At 62.2% G+C, this 20,792-nt stretch overlaps 1 protein-coding gene across 3 annotated transcripts in view; it reads right to left on the bottom strand.

The window, feature by feature from the left end:
• Positions 1 to 13,280, bottom strand: part of OLFM1 (olfactomedin 1) — a 37,958-nt gene extending 24,678 nt beyond the window's left edge. For 2 of the 3 annotated variants that reach the window (NM_001434935.1, NM_001101879.3), the window contains 1 exon segment: positions 13,024 to 13,280. In NM_001434935.1, the coding sequence (NP_001421864.1) occupies positions 13,024 to 13,089 (66 nt within the window). In that variant the 5' untranslated portion in view covers positions 13,090 to 13,280. 3 annotated transcript variants of the gene reach the window in all.
• Positions 13,281 to 20,792: the final 7,512 nt, after the last annotated feature.

Genomic DNA, 20,792 nt, shown 5'->3' with positions numbered 1-20,792 from the left:
AAGAAGTTGGGTGGACGGAGTCCAGGGTACAAACATTGCATTTCATTCATTTCCAGCCCCAGGGGCACAGGACCCCGGGGCAGGAACAAAGTCATCAGCAAGGAGGCGGCTGCACGCAGTCCTCAGAAGGGCAGGTGAGGTGAACGGGTGCCGGTGGCAGAAGCGGTCACCCGGAGACCCCTTACAGCCCGGCGCCCTTCACAGCCGAGGGATCGAGCGCGAGAGGGGCGCGTGTCCTTCAGTTCTCCTTTCCGGAGGGGGAGCCGGCCTGGGGCGCGCCCCGTCCTCCGCCCGCCCGCTCCCGCCACAGCCTGAGTCCGCCGAGCCCAGGGGCGGCCCGCCGCTCGTCCCCTCCCCCAGGGCACCGAGAAGGGACGAGAAGCGCCTGGGGAGGCAGGGCGGGAGGGGGCGCGGAGGGCGAGGCGCGAGTCCCGCGGCTGCGCACCCCCCACCCCCGGGCCCCGACCGGCCCCTTTGCACCCTCCGCCGAGGGGACCCGGGGACCTCTGCTTGCGCTGGGGAGAAAGGCGCCTCCGGACTCCGAGGGCTGGAGCTCCTAGCCCGCCCGCCGGCCGCCCGGCCGCCCGGGCCCCACTCCGCCGGTCCAGTCCGGCTTTTGCCAAGTGGGGCGGGCTCAGCTCCGAGCCCAGACTGGACCCGGCCGGACGGGGGCCACCGCGTCTCCCACTGACTTGCTGAGTGACCTTGGACAAGTCCTCAAGACCCCTGCCTCAGTTTCCAAACCTTGTCAACAAGGGCATATTAGTTGAGTGTGGACTCCCAGCCTTTCGAGTCCCCGGCAGGTTCCCGGGAGGCCCCCGCGAGGGGACCGGACCGAGGCGGGAAGCGCCACACAAGAAGGGCCCGCGACCGGCGGAGTGGCCGAGGCTGCGGGCGCGGGGAGCAGGGTCGCCACCGCGGCGCGCAGGAGCCGCGCGGGCCCCGCGCGTGCCCTTGCCCCTGCGCCCTGCTCCCCGCGCGGCGCCCGCTCGCCCGGGGCTCGGGAGCGGGAGGGAGCTGGGAGGAGGCCCGGCAGGGCGGGCGGCGGGCGCACTTACGCCGGTGCTGCGATCGAGCGTCCCGCCGCTGGCCGCCGAGAGCTTGGTGGTGTTGAGGCCCACCAGCGAGGGCAGCGTCTGGGACATCCAGTTGGTGATCATGGCCATGGTGCTGAGCACAACCCCGATCTTGAGCAGCGGCACCGACATCGCGCCGGGAACGCCTCCTGCGCCCGCGCCGCGCTGGCGCCGGCTCCGCGCCCCGGGCAGCCTTCAGGCGGCGGGCACCGCGGCGGGCAGGGGCGCCCGGCCGTGTCCCCGCGCCCCCTCCGCCCGCCGCCGCCCGCCCGCCGCCGCCGCCGTCACCCCGCGCGCCCCGGCCATAGCCGCGCCGCTCCGGGCGCCCGGGAGAGTGGCCGCCTCGCCGCTGCCCGCCGTCCGCTGCCGCCCGCCCGCCCGCCGCCGGGAAGGGCCGCCGGCTCCGGCTCCGGCTCCGGCTCTGAGTGCCGCGCGAGCTGCGCGCGGGGGCCGCGGCCAGGAGGCGGGGACACGGCCGGGCGGCGGCCGACGCAATCTGCCCAGGAAATGGGTGGATTTTTCCTCTCCACTCCGGCTCCCCGCCGCCCCCTGGCTGCTGGCAGCGAGGTCTGCAGAGCCCCGTCGACCGCGAGGAAAGACAGACCACCGCCCCGCAAGTCATCAAAATCCGTCCTCAAACACGGCGGCCTCTGCGCACGGGCTGGGCGGGCCTCCGCTTTTCCATCCTCAAGGCCGCCGGCCAGCTAGGCCCGGGCACCGCTCTGAGACCCCACCCGCCGACCCACCCAGCCAGGTCTCTCTTAGCCCGGCTGCTGGGGACCTGCTAGGTGGTGGCTCCAGGCCCCCTCCAGCCCCGCAGGCCCCGAAGCCCAGCAGAAACCCAGACAGCCGAACTCTTGGCTCCAAACGCAGCTCCTGGTGGGGGTCTCCAGCCCCGGTGCTGGCGGAGAGGGCCAAGGGGAGCAGAGAGGCCCCTCTGGGAGTCCAGGGCAGCTGGGACCCTGCAGGCCTTTGCCGGCAGCCCTGGCACTGCCCAGTGCGGGCTCCCGGGTCAGCCTGTGAGGGGTGTGGGCATGCGGCGGCAGGGCAGGAGCTGGGCGTGGGTTGGGGGCTCAGGCCTCCGAGCGGGGTTGCCTACGCGGCCCCACCCCGGGGTGAGTGTGGTCCAGGTGGTGGGCCAGGGGCGCGTTTCCTCACTGGCTCCTCCTTGGGGTTGTGGGGTGGGGGCAGCTGGTGCCCAGGCAGAGGGGCAGAGGGGCATGGCAGGCTGGCACAACTCCCCAGCCCTTGGCAGCATCCATGCCAGGACATGTGAAGTCCCCTCTGAAGCACAAGCGTGACTGGGTCATACATCTTAACAGAGCTTTAGAGTTTGCAGGCAGCTTCTGACGGAAAAGAAAGGTGCTCCTCCGGGCCCCCAGCTAAGCCTCCCTGCCGTGTGGGGAGGACAGCGCCCCACACCACTGTCTGCGTGGAAATCGATCTCCCTTCCGGGCAGGCCAGAAGGGCGGACAGGGGCGGGAAGGGGCTGGCTTCCCGGGCCACCGAGGAGGGACACTGCCTTCCTGGGCTCCACTCTCTGCTCCCAGGGACAGAGGACTCTAACAGCCAGGACGGCCCTGGCCTGAGCGCGGGTGCGAGACCCAGGAGCCAAAAGGGCGCCTTGGGCTTGTTTTTGTGCTTAAAGCCAGGATCTGAGGCAGCCTTCGGGTGGCAGGCAGAGAATTTCAAGAGTTGGGGAAGGGCGCCATCTCCCAGTGGCGGCGGGTACTGCAGGCTCTGCGGGCGTCCAGGCCGCCAGCGCAGCGGCCAGGTGAGGGGGCGCCGTCCCCCACACCCGCCTCCTTTCTCATTCAGTGAACGTTCAACACCGATTTAGGGCCACGAGCTTTGTCGACCCAAATCACTCACACCCCTCTTCCCGCTGCAGAAGGACATGCACCCCCGCTTTGTTGGGACCCTGCAGATCCCACCCGAGGCTGGTGTCTGCAAAACCCTGACACGAGCTGTCGGGAAGCAGCAGGCTCTTATCACCTCCTGTGTGCATGACCCCGGATCAGAGCCGGGACGCGCGGTGCAGCCGCTGTAACCACCAGCGCGGCGGAGCAGACTCCCAGCACCGTGCAGGAACAAAAACCTCCCAACCGGCCAACCGACCAAGACAGGCAGCTCAGAGGGTTGCTCCGTGTTCAGATTCTGCAGCCAGACACCCTAGGTGTGGGCAGCCTGTGTTCTCTGCCCCTGACTGGTTGTGTGACCTCAGCCAAGGTAATTAGCCCTCCCATAACTCAGTTTCTCCATCTGTAAAGGGCATATTAGCAGGGTGTATGAGGCTTCAGTGAGTCAGCGCAAGAGCAGACGTGGCAGCCAGGAGGGTGCCCACCCTTGTCACGCCCGCTTTGCAGAAGACCCAGCGCTCAGAGGGGACCCTCAGTGGGGCAACTGACACATGGGCGTGGGATGAGCTGGGATTTGACGCCCCCAGACACCCCGCCGCCTCTCCTAAGAGCTGCTTTTAGCTAAAGACCACCCACAAGAGATGCCGTTGGTACAGACACACGAATACGGAGGAAGTGCTGCTGGATGTGGAAACAACTCCCAACACCCAGAGCTGTTCTAGGAAGGTGAGCGCCAAACGTGCAGACATAGAAAATGAAAAAGAAAAAAAAACCCTCTTCTGATCTTGAAGAACTTCTGATCTGATTTTGTGGCAGTAATGTCCCAGGGGATTTACAATGGGTACTCTAAATTAGAAGAGAGCCAGCCTGGCTGGGCTGTTCAGTGGAGGAAATGAAATCCAGGTCATTTGCTCCAATGGAGCCAAGTCCTGCTGGTATTAGACGCCCCCAGGGTTGAGGGGCCAGCCTGCCCCGCTCCCCCGGCCCGGGGCTCTCCCAGATGCACCAGAGGGCAGGCAATTAGGGCCAGCCAGGAGACCCGAAACCCCCTTATCATGTTTCTCCTGAGCCTGCAGTCCTGAAGGGGAGCCTGAGGCATCCATGGCATCCCCATAAGCATGGCTGACAAGAGTCCTTTAAAAAGCGCTGGGTCACTCACACCTGCTGTCAAATGGGGCCGCACCCTGGAATTCCTACAGCTCCCTGGGAACTCAGCGGACCCCCCGGAGCTCAGAGCACTGAGAGGGATGGGAGGAAAGCTGACTCACACCCACTGGACGCCCTTAAGTCCTGGCCACCATCTCATCACCGGTCAGCTCGCTATACAGAATCGGACAGACGCACTGCTCCCGCCTCCCCTCCCAGAGGCTGTGGACGCAGCTGGCTCCCCCGAGGGGACCCTGTACTGCTGCTCGGAGCCACACCTGTGCTTCTGTAACCGACACCATGTGGCTCTCACCACTGGAAGGGTCAGGGCAGGTCACTCCCTTCTAATCCCCCACCCAGCTCCTCTCCAGTGTCCGGGATCTGTGATTCAGGAGGAGAGACGACCGCTTATAATGCATTTGGAAAGGGTCACGTGAGAAGCCTCAGCAAGTGTAATTTGATTTAGAAGCTACACAGCACTTCCAAAAGCACACTGAGGCTTGTTGAAGGATGGAGGCATACGGATTAAAAGCTCCGTGGCACTGGCCAACGCCGAGTGTTCTTCCTACACGGCTCTCCTTGGAGCCAGGGCTCACTTACATTTGCAGCCCTGAATAGCCGTCTTTGGACTAAGGAGCGGGTACCGCGCCCCAGACACCCTTACACGAAGCAAGTGACTCACAGAATCCTTACAGTTGCCCTCGGGATGGTGCCAAGGCAGCTCAGCTTTACAGAGGAGGCGTTTGGGGCTTAGAAAGATGACAAGACCTGCCCAAGGTCACATGAGGAGCCCCTCTCCCAGGGTCAGGCTCAAAGACACGGTCCGCCTCCGCCCCTCAGATGTCACGGTGTTTGGGGCCGTCTGAGACCACCAGCTGGGTGGCTGATGAACAGCGGACATTTCCTGCTTACAGTTCTGGAGCCGGATGTCCGAAATCAAAGCGCCACGTGGTCACGGTCCAGTGCGGGCCGCCTCCCCGCGTCCTCACGTGGCGGGAGGGGTGAGGGGCTCTCGAGCTTTGTCAGGAGGGGCCAATCCCATTCAGGAGGGCAGAGCAACTCCTGAAGTCCCCATCTCCTTGTGCCATCACTTCTGGGGGTGAGTATCTCAACATATGCGATTTGGTGGGTGGTGGGGGGCGGGACACAAGCATTCAGACCGTGGCCCAGAGCCACGTGATGGCCCGAGCCACGTGACACCCCTCGAGGTGCAGGAGCACCGTGTCTTCGTGGCCACAGATACCTGCCAAGTGTGCCATTCCACGGGCACGACGCCCCGCTGTTCCTGCCAGAGCCCGGCTGGGCTCCGGGCAGCTAAGCCCGAGGGAGTGCGGGGAACTCTGCCCGCTCCCCGGCCCCTGCGCGGCCTGCGGGCTGGGTCATCTGTCCTCACGCCAGCCCGTCCCAGCCTTGACCTTGGTGGGCTCCATGCAAAGGCACCGGCAGATGGGAAACTAGGATCCCCGGGCCTCCCGGCTCTGCAGGTGGGGACCGGCGTTACATAACACTGAACGCGCCCTCCCGCCTCCAAGCCTGTCCTCCTTATAAGGGGCATTCGGCAGGCAGGGTCCGGGTTGCAGACAGAGTCCCCCCAATGGCCGCGGGGTGAGGGAGCGTGTCGGGCAGGCGCCTCTGATCACCTCCCTTCCACGGACAGGAAACAGGCCCATGGGGCTCACGAGGACTTACAGGGCCCGGGGCCAGCCTCCCGTGCTCCAAGGCAGACCCCAGAGGACAGTGTGGAGGCCTTTCTGCTATTTAAGAACATCCGTATTTCCGTCAGCTATTTGCTTGTGGCTGGGGGTGGGGGCACAGAGAAGGAGGGGGAGAGAGAGAGAGAAGGGGAGGGGAGGCAGGGGACAGCAGGGGCGCGGAGCCTCTCTGTTCTGTCCACCCTGCCTTCCTCCTGCTCTCCTGGGACCTCTGGGGGCGGCAGGACCTGGCCTTCCGCTGCTGGAGGAGGCCACCCTCCCAGCAGCCGCGAGGGACCACCGTGGGGGACCACCATGGACTGTCCTTCCTCTGCTGCCTGCTCAAGCCCGCGTTCCCACTCTACCGTCAGGACACACAGCTTTTAGACCCCAAGCGGGGGCCACCTCCGCGAGGGCGAGCAGGGCTGTCGGCTGCCCTGGCTGCCCGCAGAGCCAGCCGCCCCAGGCCCACCCTGGGCTGCCCACAACCTCTGCTCCCGCTCAGGAAAGTCCCACGCTCCTTACAGACCCATCGCCTCAGGCCGTCGGCCCAGACGGGGATGGAAGCCACGGCCCCACCTTGTCTGAGGCCCCCCAGCAGAAGTGCGGCCAGGTCCCGAGAGAGGCCTGTGAGAGACGGGGGGCTCAGAGGGCGCCGGGGTCGGGGCTAGGCTCCGGGGCCGCAGACAACTCTGAGTCCCCCTTCCCAGGCAGGGCCCTGTCACACCTAGCTGAGGGCAGCCTGGCTTCTTCTAAGTAACTGACCCTGGCGTGAATTAGAGTGATGTCGTTGTGAGGACATCTAAGAGGCAACTCTGGGGTCCGCCTGGGAACACAGGAAACACCCCAGGATGTAACACTCGCTTGGAGCAGAGGACTCCCTGCAGGTGGATTCCAGAGGCTTCCGCGCACGGCCTCTCCCGGGAGCACACGCCCCGCTCTGCACCCCTCACCAGCATCTCAGCCCAACCACAGCCCCTGCCTGTGGAGCCTGGACTTGGCTTCAGAAACCGTAGCCCCTCTGCTGACGGGTGGAGTTGGCCTGAGAAATCCCTCGAGCTGATTACAGGGGGACTCAGCCAGTGCCCTCTCCCCAGGGGCCACGCGCCACTGGCTCCGGCCGTGCAGAGTCGCCTGGCAAGGTTCAGGGGCTGCCCAGGGCGGGGCGGGGCGGGGCGGACGCCCACCCATCACCAAGTGGAAGTGTTCACAACCCTTTCTCAGGGTCCCACTGTGCTGTCAGATTTATAACCAGCTCACGGAGGGAAGAGTAAAGTCGTCTATAATATTTATGGACACACCTCTGTTCTTTCTTTGACCTTCAGTCCCTCAAAGCATCATGTGAAGCCAGTGGGGGTGACCTTCTCTCCAGAGCCCCCGTGAGGGCTGGGCGCGCCTGGGGACACCGGGGCTGGGGGGTTTAAGCTCCCGGAGGGTGTGCTCACTGTGCTGCATGGACCGAACACCCTAGACGAGCATCTCCAAGGTGAGCGTGCCCCCGAGACAGAGCCTGGGGCTTCGGCACCTTCCCTCCTCTGCCCTGGGCTCCTTGGTGGAGACGCTTCTTACTCACCCCCTCTTACTGACGGTCTGCTTTTAAATGCCGTGGCCTGAACGTCAGGAACACGCAGGCCAAGCCCCCACTGCTGAGACCTGGGCAAGGAGACGGGGAGCCCACGTCTTCTAAACGTCTCCATTGCACACTGCCAGCTGGCGTTTGTCCTGGGGTTTAACTGGGTGCAGGAGAAGGGGGGACCTGTAGGCAAGGAGGAGCCCCCTTCCTGCGGCTGTGCTGTGAAAGTGAAAAGTGAAGGTCGCTCAGTCGCATCTGACTCTTTGCAATCCCATGGACCACGCAGTCCATGGAATTCTCCAGGCCAGAACACTGGAGTGGGGAGCCTTTCCCTTCTCAAGGGGATCTTCCCAACCGAGGGATCGAACCCAGGTCTCCCGCATTGCAGGCGGATTCTTTACCAGCTGAGCCCTCAGGGAAGTGCTGTCTTCCGCCCAAATTACAAATCATACCAAATGTAACAAACAGTGTGACCCGGTGTCGGGGCCGGTTCGGAGGTTCAGAGGGGACACACACTAAGAAGGGCCGTATCCTGTTTCTTACTCCCTGGAGCTCAGTCCCTGCGCAGACGCTCACAGAGTCGGGCAGTGCACGGCTCCCTGCGTGAAGCCTCCCTTTAGGCGGGAGAGAGCTGAGGTGATGACCAGTGCTCCCTCGAAGGTGCCCTCCCCTCCCGGGATGAAGGGCTTGCCGGCTCTCTCCAGCTCAGGGGCGGGAAGCAGCTGACCCCCGCGGGCCCTGGTTCACAAAGCTCCAGGTTCAGAGCGGGCTGAGCGCTGGGCCACACAGTTAGAGACCCGGCTTTCAAACCCTCTCCAAAGGCCATGGGAGCTGACCTGACAGTGCCCCTCCTTGCTGGTTCTCAGCGATGCCATTTCCCTGCTCTTGTGTTTCTCTCTCTGTCGTAACAAGAACACGAACTCGGGTGTCCGGCAGACTTGGGCCGCATCCAGGGTCTGTCACCTACGCGCTGGGCCACTGGGCAGGTGACTCACCGCCCGCGACCCGCCCCTTGGCCTCCTCATCTGGAGACTGCGGACAGTAGCCCAGGGCGCTGAGGCTTAGGCCCCGTGGTGGGGAGGGGCCGGTGCTCAGCGACACGCAGGGACATTAACCCTCACAATTGGTTCCCCCCTAGTGCCTTCAGCTCCCGGCCAAGTTTCTGACATGTAATCATCTGAAAAAATGAAGACGGTGCATCTCTCTGGTGCAGTTTCTATTCCCTTATCTGAGCCGCCCTGGGAGGGACCTCAGGCTGCTGCCCTGGGGGTGAAGCGTCTGCGGGGTGCCCCCAGAGCCGAGAACAGCTTCTGTCCCCACTGCCCCACCTGCAGCGGCATGCGTCTAATTGGGTTTAGCCAGTAATTAGTTTTGTATGACTTTACACCGGGTGTTAATACTGATTACAGGGCCCGATAACTCTGGTGATAAATACAACCCAAGGCAGAACATCACCTTTCTTTCCACTGGGGAAGGCTGGAGTCGGTGGGACGAGGGACACACTGCTTTCAGAGAGGAAGCAGCTGCCTCACGACAGGGATTTACAGCCCCGCCCCCGGGTGTCACAGAGGGTGTCCCAGGGCCTTTCTGCCCAGAGACGAGGGCACCTCCTGGGCAGCCTCTGGGCAGCCCCCGAGGCAGTTGCCAAGCTCGCTGCAGAGACGGAGTCAACTGCACGCATCCTGAGCCCAGCTGTCCTGAATCCCCTACCCCCTGGACCACTAACCCCAGCACAAGTGGACCAAAGAGCTGGGGAGTGAGGGCCTGGGGCAGGTGGACAGGACGTCAGTGGGATCGCTGAGCCCCGGCTCCGACTCAAGCAGGTGACAGAAATCATGCTTCTGTCTGAACGGACAGCTTTATTCTTGTTTGGTTTGTTCAGGGCGGTGGGTTGGGGTCTTCAGTCTGGCTGGATATGAGGAGGAGAGAACAGGTTTGAAGAGAGAGGGTGCTGAGTGGTCAGCTCCACGTCGGCCCCGCTGAGACGCCTGCCTGCCGGCTCACAGGACCCATCCCCCCTGCCTGCCGGCTCACAGGACCCATCCCCCACCCCGCCCCGGGGACCACTCACGCCTCTTTTTGGATGCTGAGACCTGCACGCAGCTCCCCGGGCTCCGGACAAGCGTCACCAGTCACTCTGTAAAGCCTGGGGGCCCCCGAGGGCCCGGGGACGGCTGGCGCTCCGAGGTGCCCGTGCGCCTTTCACAGCTGGAACCCCCACCCCAAGGGGTCAGGGTCTGTAATTCCGAAAGGCCACGCCCGGCCTGGGGACTAATGAAAAGGGATCCACTTCACCCCAGAGATAAAGCTAATCCTTCAACGCTCCTTTGCTGAGCGCCGAGGCTCTGGGCCTGTCTGCGTGCTGTGGCCTCTGTGTGCAGCGCCCCTCGCCCACCTGTGCCTCCCCATCTCCCTGCCCGGGCTCAGCAGGTGCAAATGGTATCCCTTCTCCAAAGCACGCTCAGCTCCCTCCACTCCGACCCCAGCGTCCTCGGGCCTCTCGAACAAGCCGGCTTGGCAGTGTCTCAGTCCCCCACTAAGCACCGTGGCCCGTGTGCCAGACGGCCAGGCCTGGACTCAGCATCGCCCGCCCAGGCGTGCCAGTGTCAAGCCTGACCAGCTGGTAGCAGAGAGCTGCACAAGCAGGAAAGGAGGACAGGACCGGAGGGGGGTTAGCAAGGGAGGCATCTTTGAGCCTCACCAGGCTTCATGCTCTTCTTTTAAAAGGGTGGACGTTCAGGCTGAAGCTCAGAGCCCTTCTCAAGATCACCAGAGAGTGGCTGGTGGGGCTGGGAGGGGAGGGGCAGCTCGGCCCAGGGTCACTGTCAAGAGCTGCCCTCCTCTTCTGGGCCATGTCACACGGGGGGGCCACGTGCTTCTTGCAAGGGAAGGTGAGCTGGGCTGGGGTGGGCAGGGTGCCTCCGCCAAGATGCAGATCCAGTTCTGCATTCTGCTGGGAAGCTCTGGTGGTGCTTCTCAAGGAGCTGCAAACGCCAGCCTCGTCCTAAAAACTACAGCACGAGACCCAGTCAAGCGTCTTTCCGTCTGGGGACAGAGTTCATCTGGGCCCACGAGCCTGGCGCGTAGTAGGCCATCGATCACTAGCTGGCGTTTGACTGAGTGGCTCATCGTAAGCGCGCTGTTGGGAGAACAGATGGCCCGGCCATGTGCGCTCCACCCGCCCCCGCCCGTCTGCCTGAATCCTTCAAGCAGCGTCCGTGAAGTGCAGGTGACACCCACGTGGTTCCGACTTGTTCCCATTCGGACGGGCCCTAATCCATAAACACAGCGGCCCTGGAACCTCGTGTCCACATTCTTCAAAAGGCCCCTGAGACGGAGGGTGCGGCCGTGGGGGCAGCTTACTTGAAGCGGGAGAGGAAGAGGGCGGGGGGAGACGGAGCCCACCCAGGCCGGTCACCACTGCCCTGCCCTCCTTGTCCCGAAGCCCAGAGGTGATCACCCATCACACGTGCAGGGACCATCGTTCCTGACGCCAGGCAGTGTGGCTTCCCAGAGTCGGATCCCTTTGGGATCAAGAAAGCAAGGGTCTTGGGTAGGGGTGTCTCCAAGGAGCTCTCAGACTCACAGCAGCCGTGTACCACACCTACCCCCAAACCCAGTCCCTGCCTTAGAGGTCTGACGAAGGAGAGAGGCGCCTGGCCTGATCCCAAAGAAGCCCACCTGGGTGGGACCAGGGCAGCCGGGGTCTCTGGAGCGGGTGGCCAAGCCAGCCACCGTCTGACAGCTTCACAGACGTGGACCAGTTAAAGTGATCTCTGCCAGTTGGGCCTCGGCTCTAAAATCCCATTACCATTAGGGATACTAGGCTTCTGACGGAAGATTCTCACAGCACAGACTCAGAGGCAGCCCGGAGGGTAGGGCCCTGCCCGTCGGCTGTGCTGAGGGAGTCATTCCCTTGAGGGATCCTACAGCTCCGCTTCGCAAACAGGAAGCTTCCAAAGAAAACAACATCATTTCCCTTCCTGGCCTGGAGGCCTCAGGGAGCTGACCAGGGTCCTGAAGGGATGGTGTGGCTGCAGGAGTGTGTGCAGGGGCTGGCCACACTCGGATGTCCATTACTGACAGAGTGGACGGGTGAGGGCTCTCGCCACCCAGACAAAGCTTCCAACCCAAGCTAGACCAAAAGTTTCTTCCAAGAACAGGGGATCTTTAAAAAGACTGATAAGTGAACCTTTGGAGGAGGGCTGGGAATGGAGACTCAGGGAGCCTGGAGGTGAGGAGGCCAGTAGGGCTTGAAGGGCCCGAGGGTGGTCACTTCCAGGGCACCCAGACCAGCCATCTCCTCCCCGAGATGTCTAAATTAGGCACATGCTTCCTGGCTCCTTTCTGCCGTGTGTGCTCGTGTGTGTGGAGTGGGAGCGTGTGTGAGCGTGGGCACGTGCACTCATACAGTGTCCACCCACAGAGCCCGAGTCTGCCCCTCAGCCAGGCCATCCCTGCAGCCAAGAAAACTCACCCGGAGACCGGGTGGACCCTCTCCAGGGGGCACGGCTGATTGCCTGCGGGGTACCAGCAGGGTCTCCCGCGGCTGGGGCTGGGGCTGGGGCCGCATGCACTTCCCACAGAGCCAGGGAGCCGGCAAGCGCTTCCCAGCGAAAACAAGGGCCGCTTATTCCAGAGCCTTCTCTCCTGTGATCCACCTCTCACCCTCTCTTCTCTCTTTTGTTTCCTCTTTTATTCTGGGAGGGAGGGAGGCGCAGAGGCAGGAGGGAAGAGAGGAGGGTTGGGGGCAGCTGGCGCCTGGGGCCAAGCTCCTGGCAGCACCCCCCCAACCTCCCAGACTCGCAGCTGCAAAGGGCATCTCCCGGCTCAGACCGTGGCACAGTGGCACCGTGGAAAGGGCATTTTAATGTCACTCTGAGCGGCCTGGCTCCTGAAGCTGGCAGCCTCTTGCCAACACCCCGGTGCCAAAGTGACACCCAGCCCGGCACCCCAGACCCGCCAGCTGCCAAAGTGACACCCTGCCCGGCGCCCCAGACCCGCCAGCTCTCAGATGCATTTGAAAATGGAGAATGCCAGCCAGAGACAGGCTCTCTATTCATACATTGTTCAGGGATGGTCAGTCCACTTAAAATGCCCAGCGGTCCTCACACACGCTTGCCACTCACTTCATGCCGCGCATGTGGCCACAACCTCCCCCACTCAAACCTCCACATGGAGCCCACAATGCACCCCAGCCTCAGACACGGCGGCTTGCCCTCCCTGGTCTGGTCTCCCCGGCACCATGCCCACCGCCAGCTCGGGAGCCCCAAGGGCAGCAACTGTAGCCAGAGGCAGGGATGCAGGGGCGGGAGTTGGGTCACATCCACCTCCGAGCTCGCCGAGCTCAGACCGCCTGCTCCGTCTTCCTCCCGGATGACAATAGCTGCCAAACGGCCCCCTCCACTGCCCTTTGAACTTCTCAGCAGGGAGTGGGCAGCCAGGGCGCCCAGGAGGAAGGGGTCAGGGCCGAGGGTCCTGGGGGACACAGCAGCAGTCTGGGGCCAGCCTGCACCCCTTCCTGCACGCCGGGTGCAGCTGGTCCCCTCCCCAATCCCGCGGCCGCGCCCGGGCCAGGGGGGCGCCGGGCTGTGCGGAGCGGCTCCCCGACTTTGCCGGGCCCCGGGCCGGGCGGGCGCCTCGCACGCAGGGAGGAAAATGGCGTTGGATGCACGTACTTGGGTGAGTTCGGTGCCCATCAGGACGAGGAACAGGAGGCTGAGGAGCTTCCGGGCCGGTTGCATGTCTCGAGGCCGCCTCCGACGTCCTGGCGTGCGGGGAGCCCTGGGTGCTCGGCGGCCGGCGGCTGCGTGGACGCGGACGCGTTCCCGGTCTGCGGGCTCCGCGGCGGCGCCCGGCCGTGTCCCCGCGCCTTCAGCACCCGGAGCAGGCGGCGCGCGGGGTCTGCTGCGCGGAGCCTCCGCTCTGCATCTCCGGCGCGTCGAGCGGCTCCGCGGTCGCCGGGCGGGGCAGGCCGCCCCTCCGCCCCTCCTCGGCCCCTCCTCCTGACGGCCCCGCGCCCGCAGAGCTCGGGCGCGCGGCTGGGCGGCCCGGGTGCCAAAAGTTTGCGGGGAAGGGGCGGGGGCGGGGAGGCGCAGGGGGACCCGCGCGCCACGCTCACGCGCGGGGGTGGGGAGGGCGGCGGCGGGGAAGTCGGGACAGGATGTGACATCAAGCAGGCGGGAGAAATTTAACTGGAAGGGAAAACTCCACCCTGGCTGGCCCAGCGGCGTGGCTCTAGGCCCCTGGCCTCTGGGATCCGGGCCCCCCTGGACTCAAAGAGTGGACGCAGAGCAGGGAGGGGCGCAGGCCGAGGATGGAAAGGCTGGCCATCTCCCGGAGGTGTCCTTGGAGGCCACTCCTCGGTGAGATAAACTGAGGCTCTGAGCTGGGAGGGGGATGGACTCAGAGCTCGAGATGGGTCCCGTACTCCTCGCAGGTCTCCTTCCTGTCCTTCCGGGGTGCCTAGCAAGAGATCAAAGAGGGAGCAGATGGCGCCCGCAGGGGCTTCTGCCCCACGTGGGCCTCTTGGCTGAGGGTCTGTCCTTGTGTTCCTGGATCATATGCATACATGGGGGCGGGCGTGCACAGGCGTGTGTGTCCCCACTGGGTGTGTGCACGTGTGCTCAGATGGAAACAGACCCGACTCTGCCTCCCCAGGATGCCTTCGCTGAACCAGGAGCCTGGGAGAGCTCGGTGGGCCTCCAGACCCCGGAGCAGGCCCGCTGTCCTACCCAGAGGCGTGGACTCACCCTCCAGCTGGGAGGAGATGCGCTTTCTTCCTTGCCCCTCTGTGTCAGCCCCACGCTCTCCTTTCCCATGCACTCCCAGCCCAGACCCAAGTCTTAGACCCCACAGTCTCCATCATATGCCCCATTTGAGGCGAGACGTCCCTAAGCACCGCTGTTTTCTGAGAAGCTACACTGGTAATAGGTATTAAGAAACCTCCCTCTTATCTCTTTCTCAGTGTTTAGTCTTTGGAAAGTAAACTCTGTGAAGGAAATATCTACCAGCCGTTAATCATAGAATGCAGAGCGCCAAGGGGTGGAGCAGTCCGGGCCTCTTACATCACAGGTGGGGAAGCTGGAGCCTGGGGGCGTAACTCACACGGGATCCCCAGAGCGGGAGGCCCGGGAGCAAGACTGTTGTTTCTCAGTCGCTCAGTCGTGTCCATCTCCTTGTGACCCCATGCACTGCAACGCACTAGGCTTCCCTGTCCTTCACTATCTCTTGAGTTGGCTCAAACTCATGCCCATTGAGTCAGTGATGCTATCTAACATCTTATTCTCTGCCACCCCCTTCTCCTCCCACCTTCAATCTTTCCCAGCGTCAGGGTCTTCTCCAATGAGTTGACTCTTCACATCAGGTGGCCAAAGTATTGGAGCTTCAGCTTTAGCATCAGTCCTTCCAATGAGTATTCAGCATTGATTTCCTTTAGGATCGACTGGTTTGATCTTGCAGTCCACAGGACTCTTTAAGAGTCTTCTCCAGCACCACAATTTGAAAGTATCCATTCTTTGGTGCTCAGCCCTCTTTATGGCCCAACTCGCACATCGTCCCTGACTCCTGGAAAAACCATAGCTTTGACTAGACGGACCTTTGTCTGCAAGGTGACGTTGCAGATCAAGGATCCGTGCACGCAAAGTTGCTTCACTTATGTCTGACTCTTTGTGACTCCATGGACTGTAGCCCACCAGCTCCTCTGTCCGTGGAATTCTCTAAGCAAGAATACTGCAGTGGAAATATATATTTTACTATATTCAGTTTTTACAGGTAAAATGATCCTGTGATATACCAAAACCATCGGATTGTATACTCTAAGTGGGTGAATTGTGTGGTTTGTGAATTATATCTTAAGAAAGTTGTTTTAAAGAGTTACACAGACTCGTTATTTTTATTGCTTGAAAAGCTAACACAGAAAGAAGAACATAGCAGGAGAGACAGAAGGCTGGGGCCCAGGACGCGCGGGGCTGGGGCCAGGTGGGGGTGATGCAGACGTTCCTGTGCGTGCGGAGGAAGTACTGGGAACAAGTGTTGGGTCTTGTCCCCTAAAACCAAATCTGACTTCTGGCCATGGGGGTCACCCTTCCGTGCCCACGTGTTCTGCAGGGGCATCAATGAGGCGGCCCCTACCCCAGCTGCCAACAGTGAGAGAGCCGTGGCCTCAGGAAGCACCCAGGACGTGCCAGGCCCACAGACCGAAGGCAGAGGACAGATGAGCAGAGCTGATGTCACCCCCACGCGCTTTGCAACTTGGAAATCCTAGCTTGTCCTTGAACCTGACAGGCTGGGAAGACGAAATCAAACTGAAATGTTGCTAAGTAAAAGCTCATTTATCTTCACGGCACGAGCTAGGATCTCCTGGAAGAACCCTGTGATACGGAGGAAGGAAGCATCTCTGCATTTCAGGGCTTGGTTTGCATCATCAGGGTTTATCATATTCTTATTCCCTCCTGCAAACCGAGTCCCCTTACAGTCGGGGCTTGTTCTCGTCCAGTGCCCACCCCGGCGCCCCCAGCAGCCCTTCCTCAGTTCTCTGCTCCCGACCACGGCTTTGGGGTTGGCCAAAGCTGGGCTGAAAGGTGGCCACAGCTCTGCTGACCAGCTTAGATTCCAGTCTTCTCACCCAGCGACTTTCCCGCCTGGCAGCCCGTGAAGCCCCCAGAGCAGCGGCTGCAGGTAGAGTCAGGCTGGGGGCTCTGTCTCTGTGTCTGGCAGTCGGAGCAGCCTCTTGCCTGCTTGTGCCAGCCCTGAGCCCCTTCAGCTGGTGCAGCAGGTCCCAGGCACCCCCTCTCCTGCCGTTCATCCTGATGGAACTCGGGCCTGAGCTCAGAAGGAACTGACTTCCCGCCGAGACTCCTCAGGACGCCGCCACATCGATGGGGCTCTCGCTCCTTTAAGACAGGCCTCCTCCTCCCTCTGCCAGGCTCCTTAGAAGGTGACAGAGTGGTTGCCTAGGCAACGGCACTGCCTCTCCCCCCTCCTCCCTGCAAATTTCCTAGCAGGTGGGGCCCAGCCCACGCAAGCTGTCCAGCCTCCGTGCTCAGAGCTGTGGGCTGTCTGCTGCCCCTTCGTCCCCTCCATCCAGACCTCCACCCTCCCTTCTCAGCCTCCCTGGGTGCCCACTGTCCTTGTTGAACTGACCCTCACGGATGGCAGGTGTTGACCGAGACCTGCTGTGTGACAGGCCTGTTCAGACAGGGCTGGTCTCTGGCTGCAGACACCAGCGGGCACTCACTGGTTAGCCCTTGGACCGGGTGGCTGGCTTCTAATATTGGGAAGTCGTCTGGGCAGGAGAGGTAGCCGGTCCTGGATGCGAGGCAGTGTCAGGGTGGAAGTGGGGAGCACGCAGATGACCCCTTTCTCATCCCTGCGGTGTGCCCAGCTGTGCCGGGGCTTATATGGCTCCTCAGGAAGCCCCAGGCCTTGTGGGAGGTGACGGTCACTCTGCCGCTGACCATCCAGGAGCCAGTGGCACTAAGACCCCCACTCCCTTGGCTGCAGCCCCGGCTATGCCCCCCGCCCCTGCCTCCCCTCCCCTCTGCCCAGCTGGGCTTCTGGGAACCATCCTTGGAGCCACTCTCGGCTCTCAGCCTCCTGCCTGTCCCCATCCTGCCTGCTCCGGGACGGCTCCTGGGACTATTCGGACAGTTCTCGTGAATTCGTGACCTCCCCCCAAGGGTGCCTGGCGCTCTCAGGGGTCCTGCCTCAGCCCCTCTCCAGCTCAGACTCTCCCACCTGCTCTCACCAGCGTGGTCCCCTCCTCACACAGACTTCACTGTGTGTGGGGCTCCCACCTGGAGGTCCACGTCCGGGGTGAGGCTTGCTCTGTCCGGGGGATGGTCTGCCTCCAGCCCCGCCCTTCCCCTGCTATTCCCACGGGCACCGAAGGGCGGCCATGTGCTCCCACTTACTGAGGGCGCCCTTTCCCTTTCTTCCCTCCCGCATCGCCCCCCTCTCGGTCCCCTTCACAGAAACAGGCTCTTCACTCCCTGTGTCCTGGTCTCTCCTGGCCCCCAGCTCAGGGCGCCAAACCCAGCTGCTTAACGAGGGCTTTCATCTCATGTGGAGACGTCAGCGGCACCCCAGAGTGGTTGGTGCTCCGCCCCCCGGATCCCACCCTCCCTCCGGACCTGCCGCCCACTCCCCGTGGCCCTCACCGGGCCCTCTGTGGTCCTCCCCATCTTCCTGCCTCCCGAAGGTCTCTGCCGGGTGCTTGCTCCAGGCCATGGCAACAACCACACATCTGTGACACCCTCAGACTCCTCCTTGAACCCCGGACTGGAAGCCGGCTCCCAGCCTGACAGCTCCCCGGCTGCTTAGTGAGAGTGGCCCTGACACAGCTCTGGGGGCCCCGAACGTCCCAGCCCACAGTCTCCCCTGTTCCTGGGAGCAGCAGCCGCGCCCCGTTCCTGCCGCTCAGACTAACTTGCCAGGAGCGATGCAGGCCTCGCCCCCGTGGGCTCCAGGGTCCTTCCTGGCTTTCAGTTGCTGGTGGTTGGTGGCCTGAGCTCCTTGGCTTGTAGCCCCATCGTCTCTGAGGCCCGCATCCTCACTCTCTCTGCTCTGTCTTCACCTCCCCTTCCCCTCTGTGGCTGCGAATCTCCCCTGGGTCCCTCCTTCAGGGACACACTGCATCACGGGCCACCTGGATAGTCCAGAATGTCTCCCTGCGGCAAGATCCTTACCTTGATCCCAGTTCCAAAACACCTTTTCCGTATGAAGTAACGTGGGCAGGGATGGTTAGGGCGTGGATGTCTTATGCAGCCTAGAGCAGGGACAGAAAACAAGCGAATGAAAAGCTGGGTAAATGTTGCCTGTGGTGGGTGCTGTGGGGGTAAGGGCCAGGATGCTCTGGGGAGGGCCTTTGGGAGGGAGGCGGCCAGACAAGCCCCCTGAGGAGCCCGTGGGGTGGGAGACAGCATCCGGTGGTGGCTTTGGGGGAGGGGAGAGACGTCAGGAGGGGGACAGAGGGAGCGGGGACTGGAGATGGACCGCAGGGGCGGGAGCTGGCAGGACCGTGCCCGCCGCGGAGATGCTTTTAGAGTCTGTTCTGACGGGGCGGCCAGGCTTGGGGGCCGGGAGGTGACCGGGTCTGGGTGCATTTGGAGAGCTCTGCCCCCCTGTGGAGGAGGGAGGTGGGTGGGGGTCAAAGTGGGACCCCCGAGGCTGTTGCCCTGGGCTGGCTAAAGGATCGCCTGCCGATGACTGGGCTTGGCTGAAGGGGACGCGTAAGGCATGGATGGACGCGTGGATGGACAGGACCTGCTGACCGCTGGGTGTGGGGCTGGGGAGCCAAGGGTGGTTTAGGAGCTGGCTTGGGGCTCTGGGTGAGAGGCCTGGGAGGAGATGCTAGGTGTGGGGGGCGCTGAGTCGGAGGCTGGGGTGGGCTGCCCCGGGGTCCGATGGGCAGAGGAGACAGGGCTGCTGGGACAAGCAGAGGGAACCGGGGTGAAGCCAGATGGGCGGTCCCCTCCCCGAGGCCAGGGCGCGCTGCTGCTGCTGTGGGGTTGGGTCTAGCTCAGTGCCCCTGCTCCTCACCTGACCGTCCTGCCAGGCCCCTAGCCCGGGCCTGCCTGGCTCCCGTGGAGGGGTTCCCACCCTGGTAGCCCACCCAGCGCCCAGCTTTCCTCCTGGTCAGAGAAGAGCCGGGGGCAGTGCAGTTGTTAAAGCCGCTGTGCTTCACTGTCCTGGGGCCGCGTGCATTGAAGTGCGTTTTCACTGTATCCTTATCTGTCCTGAATATTCATTGGAAGGAGTGATGCTGTTGGGGAGACAGTGGAAACAGTGTCAGACTTTATTTTTTTGGGCTCCAAAATCACTGCAGATGGTGACTGCAGCCATGAAATTAAAAGACGCTTACTCCTTGGAAGGAAAGTTATGACCAACCTAGACAGCATATTAAAAAGCAGAGACATTACTTTGCCAACAAAGGTCCATCTAGTCAAGGCTATGGTTTTTCCAGTGGTCATGTATGGATGTGAGAGTTGGACTGTGAAGAAAGCTGAGCGCCGAAGAATTGATGCTTTTGAACTGTGGTGTAGGAGAAGACTCTTGAGAGTCCTTTGGACTGCAAGGAGATCCAACCAGTCCATCCTAAAGGAGATCAGTCCTGAATATTCACTGGAAGGACTGATGCTGAAGCTGAAACTCCAGTACTTTGGGCACTTGATGCGAAGAGCTGACTCATTTGAAAAGACCCTGATGCTGGGAAAGACTGAAGGCAGGAGGAGAAGGGGACGACAGAGGATGAGATGGTTGGATTGCATCACTGAGTCGATGGACATGAGTTTGAGTGAACTCTGGGAGTTGGTGATAGACAGGGAGGCCTGGCGTGCTGCGATTCATGGGGTCACAAAGATTCCGAGATGACTGAGCGACTGAACGGAACTGAACTGAACTGACGTTGAAGCTGATGCTCTAATACTTTGGCCACGTGATGCGAAGACCTGACTCACTGGAAAAGACCCTGATGCTGGGAAAGATTGAAGGCAGGAGGAGAAGGGGATGACAGAGGATGAGATGGATGTGATCACCAACTCAATGGGCATGAGTTTGAGTAAACTCCAGGAATTGGTGATGGACAGGGAGGCCTGGTGTGCTGCAGTCCATGGGGTCGAAAAGAGTTGGACACGACTGAGCGACTGAACTGAGCTGAACTGACGTTTAAGCCGCGCTCCTTCCACCTTTTCAGTGGGAGGAAACTGAGTCTGCAGACGCCCAGCACGGCCCCAGATGCCTGCAGAGCTTCCCGGCGCGGCTCCGCCTCCTGACCCTCTTGTCCCCCACACTGCCCTGCTGGGATCCGGTCAGCACCTTCCTGCACTCCCTCCAAACACTGGCGATGTCCTTCCCAACTCCACCCTTGCGTCCAGGAGCCATCGGGACACAAGGAGGCCCAAGAGCTGCTGCTTGCCAAGCAGTGAGCACAGGCCAGACTGGGGCAACTCACTGTTTTTGTCTGCTGCTGTGGCCTCGTTTCACACGTGGGGAGACTGAGGCAGGAAACGGGATCACTGCCTCAAAGCCAGGACCCTCAGGATCCAGAGTTTGCCCCCGCTGCCTGGCTGCCCCGCGTCCGTGTCTGCAGAGACACTCTCAGACACACTCTCGAATCTGCAGCTTCACCTGATTGTTTGGCTCCCCCGGGTGCAATTTGAGAACAAAGACAGCAAAGGAAGCAAGCAGGCCGGCGAAGCTCGTGATTTAGAGAAACAAGGCACCTCCGCTTCCGTGGGCTCTCCCACCAGCACTTTGTCAGCAATGATACCAAACTGAGACTGTCTGAAGCTCAGCGCCTGACTGCTGTCTAGGGAAGGTCTTCCCAGGGGACTTCTGGCCATGGTGATGCGTGGAGGCCAAGCGGGCAGCTAACGCCTTGACCTCTGGGACCGCTTCCAAAAGCCTTTGTTTCTCGTAAGAAAGCAGGGCTGCCAGAAGTTGTGGT

The sequence above is a fragment of the Bos taurus genome, chromosome 11 (assembly GCF_002263795.3).
Source record: "Bos taurus isolate L1 Dominette 01449 registration number 42190680 breed Hereford chromosome 11, ARS-UCD2.0, whole genome shotgun sequence".
NCBI lineage: Eukaryota > Metazoa > Chordata > Mammalia > Artiodactyla > Bovidae > Bos > Bos taurus.
Note: the sequence above shows the minus strand (reverse complement) of the source record. Positions and strands in the feature narration are given on the sequence as shown.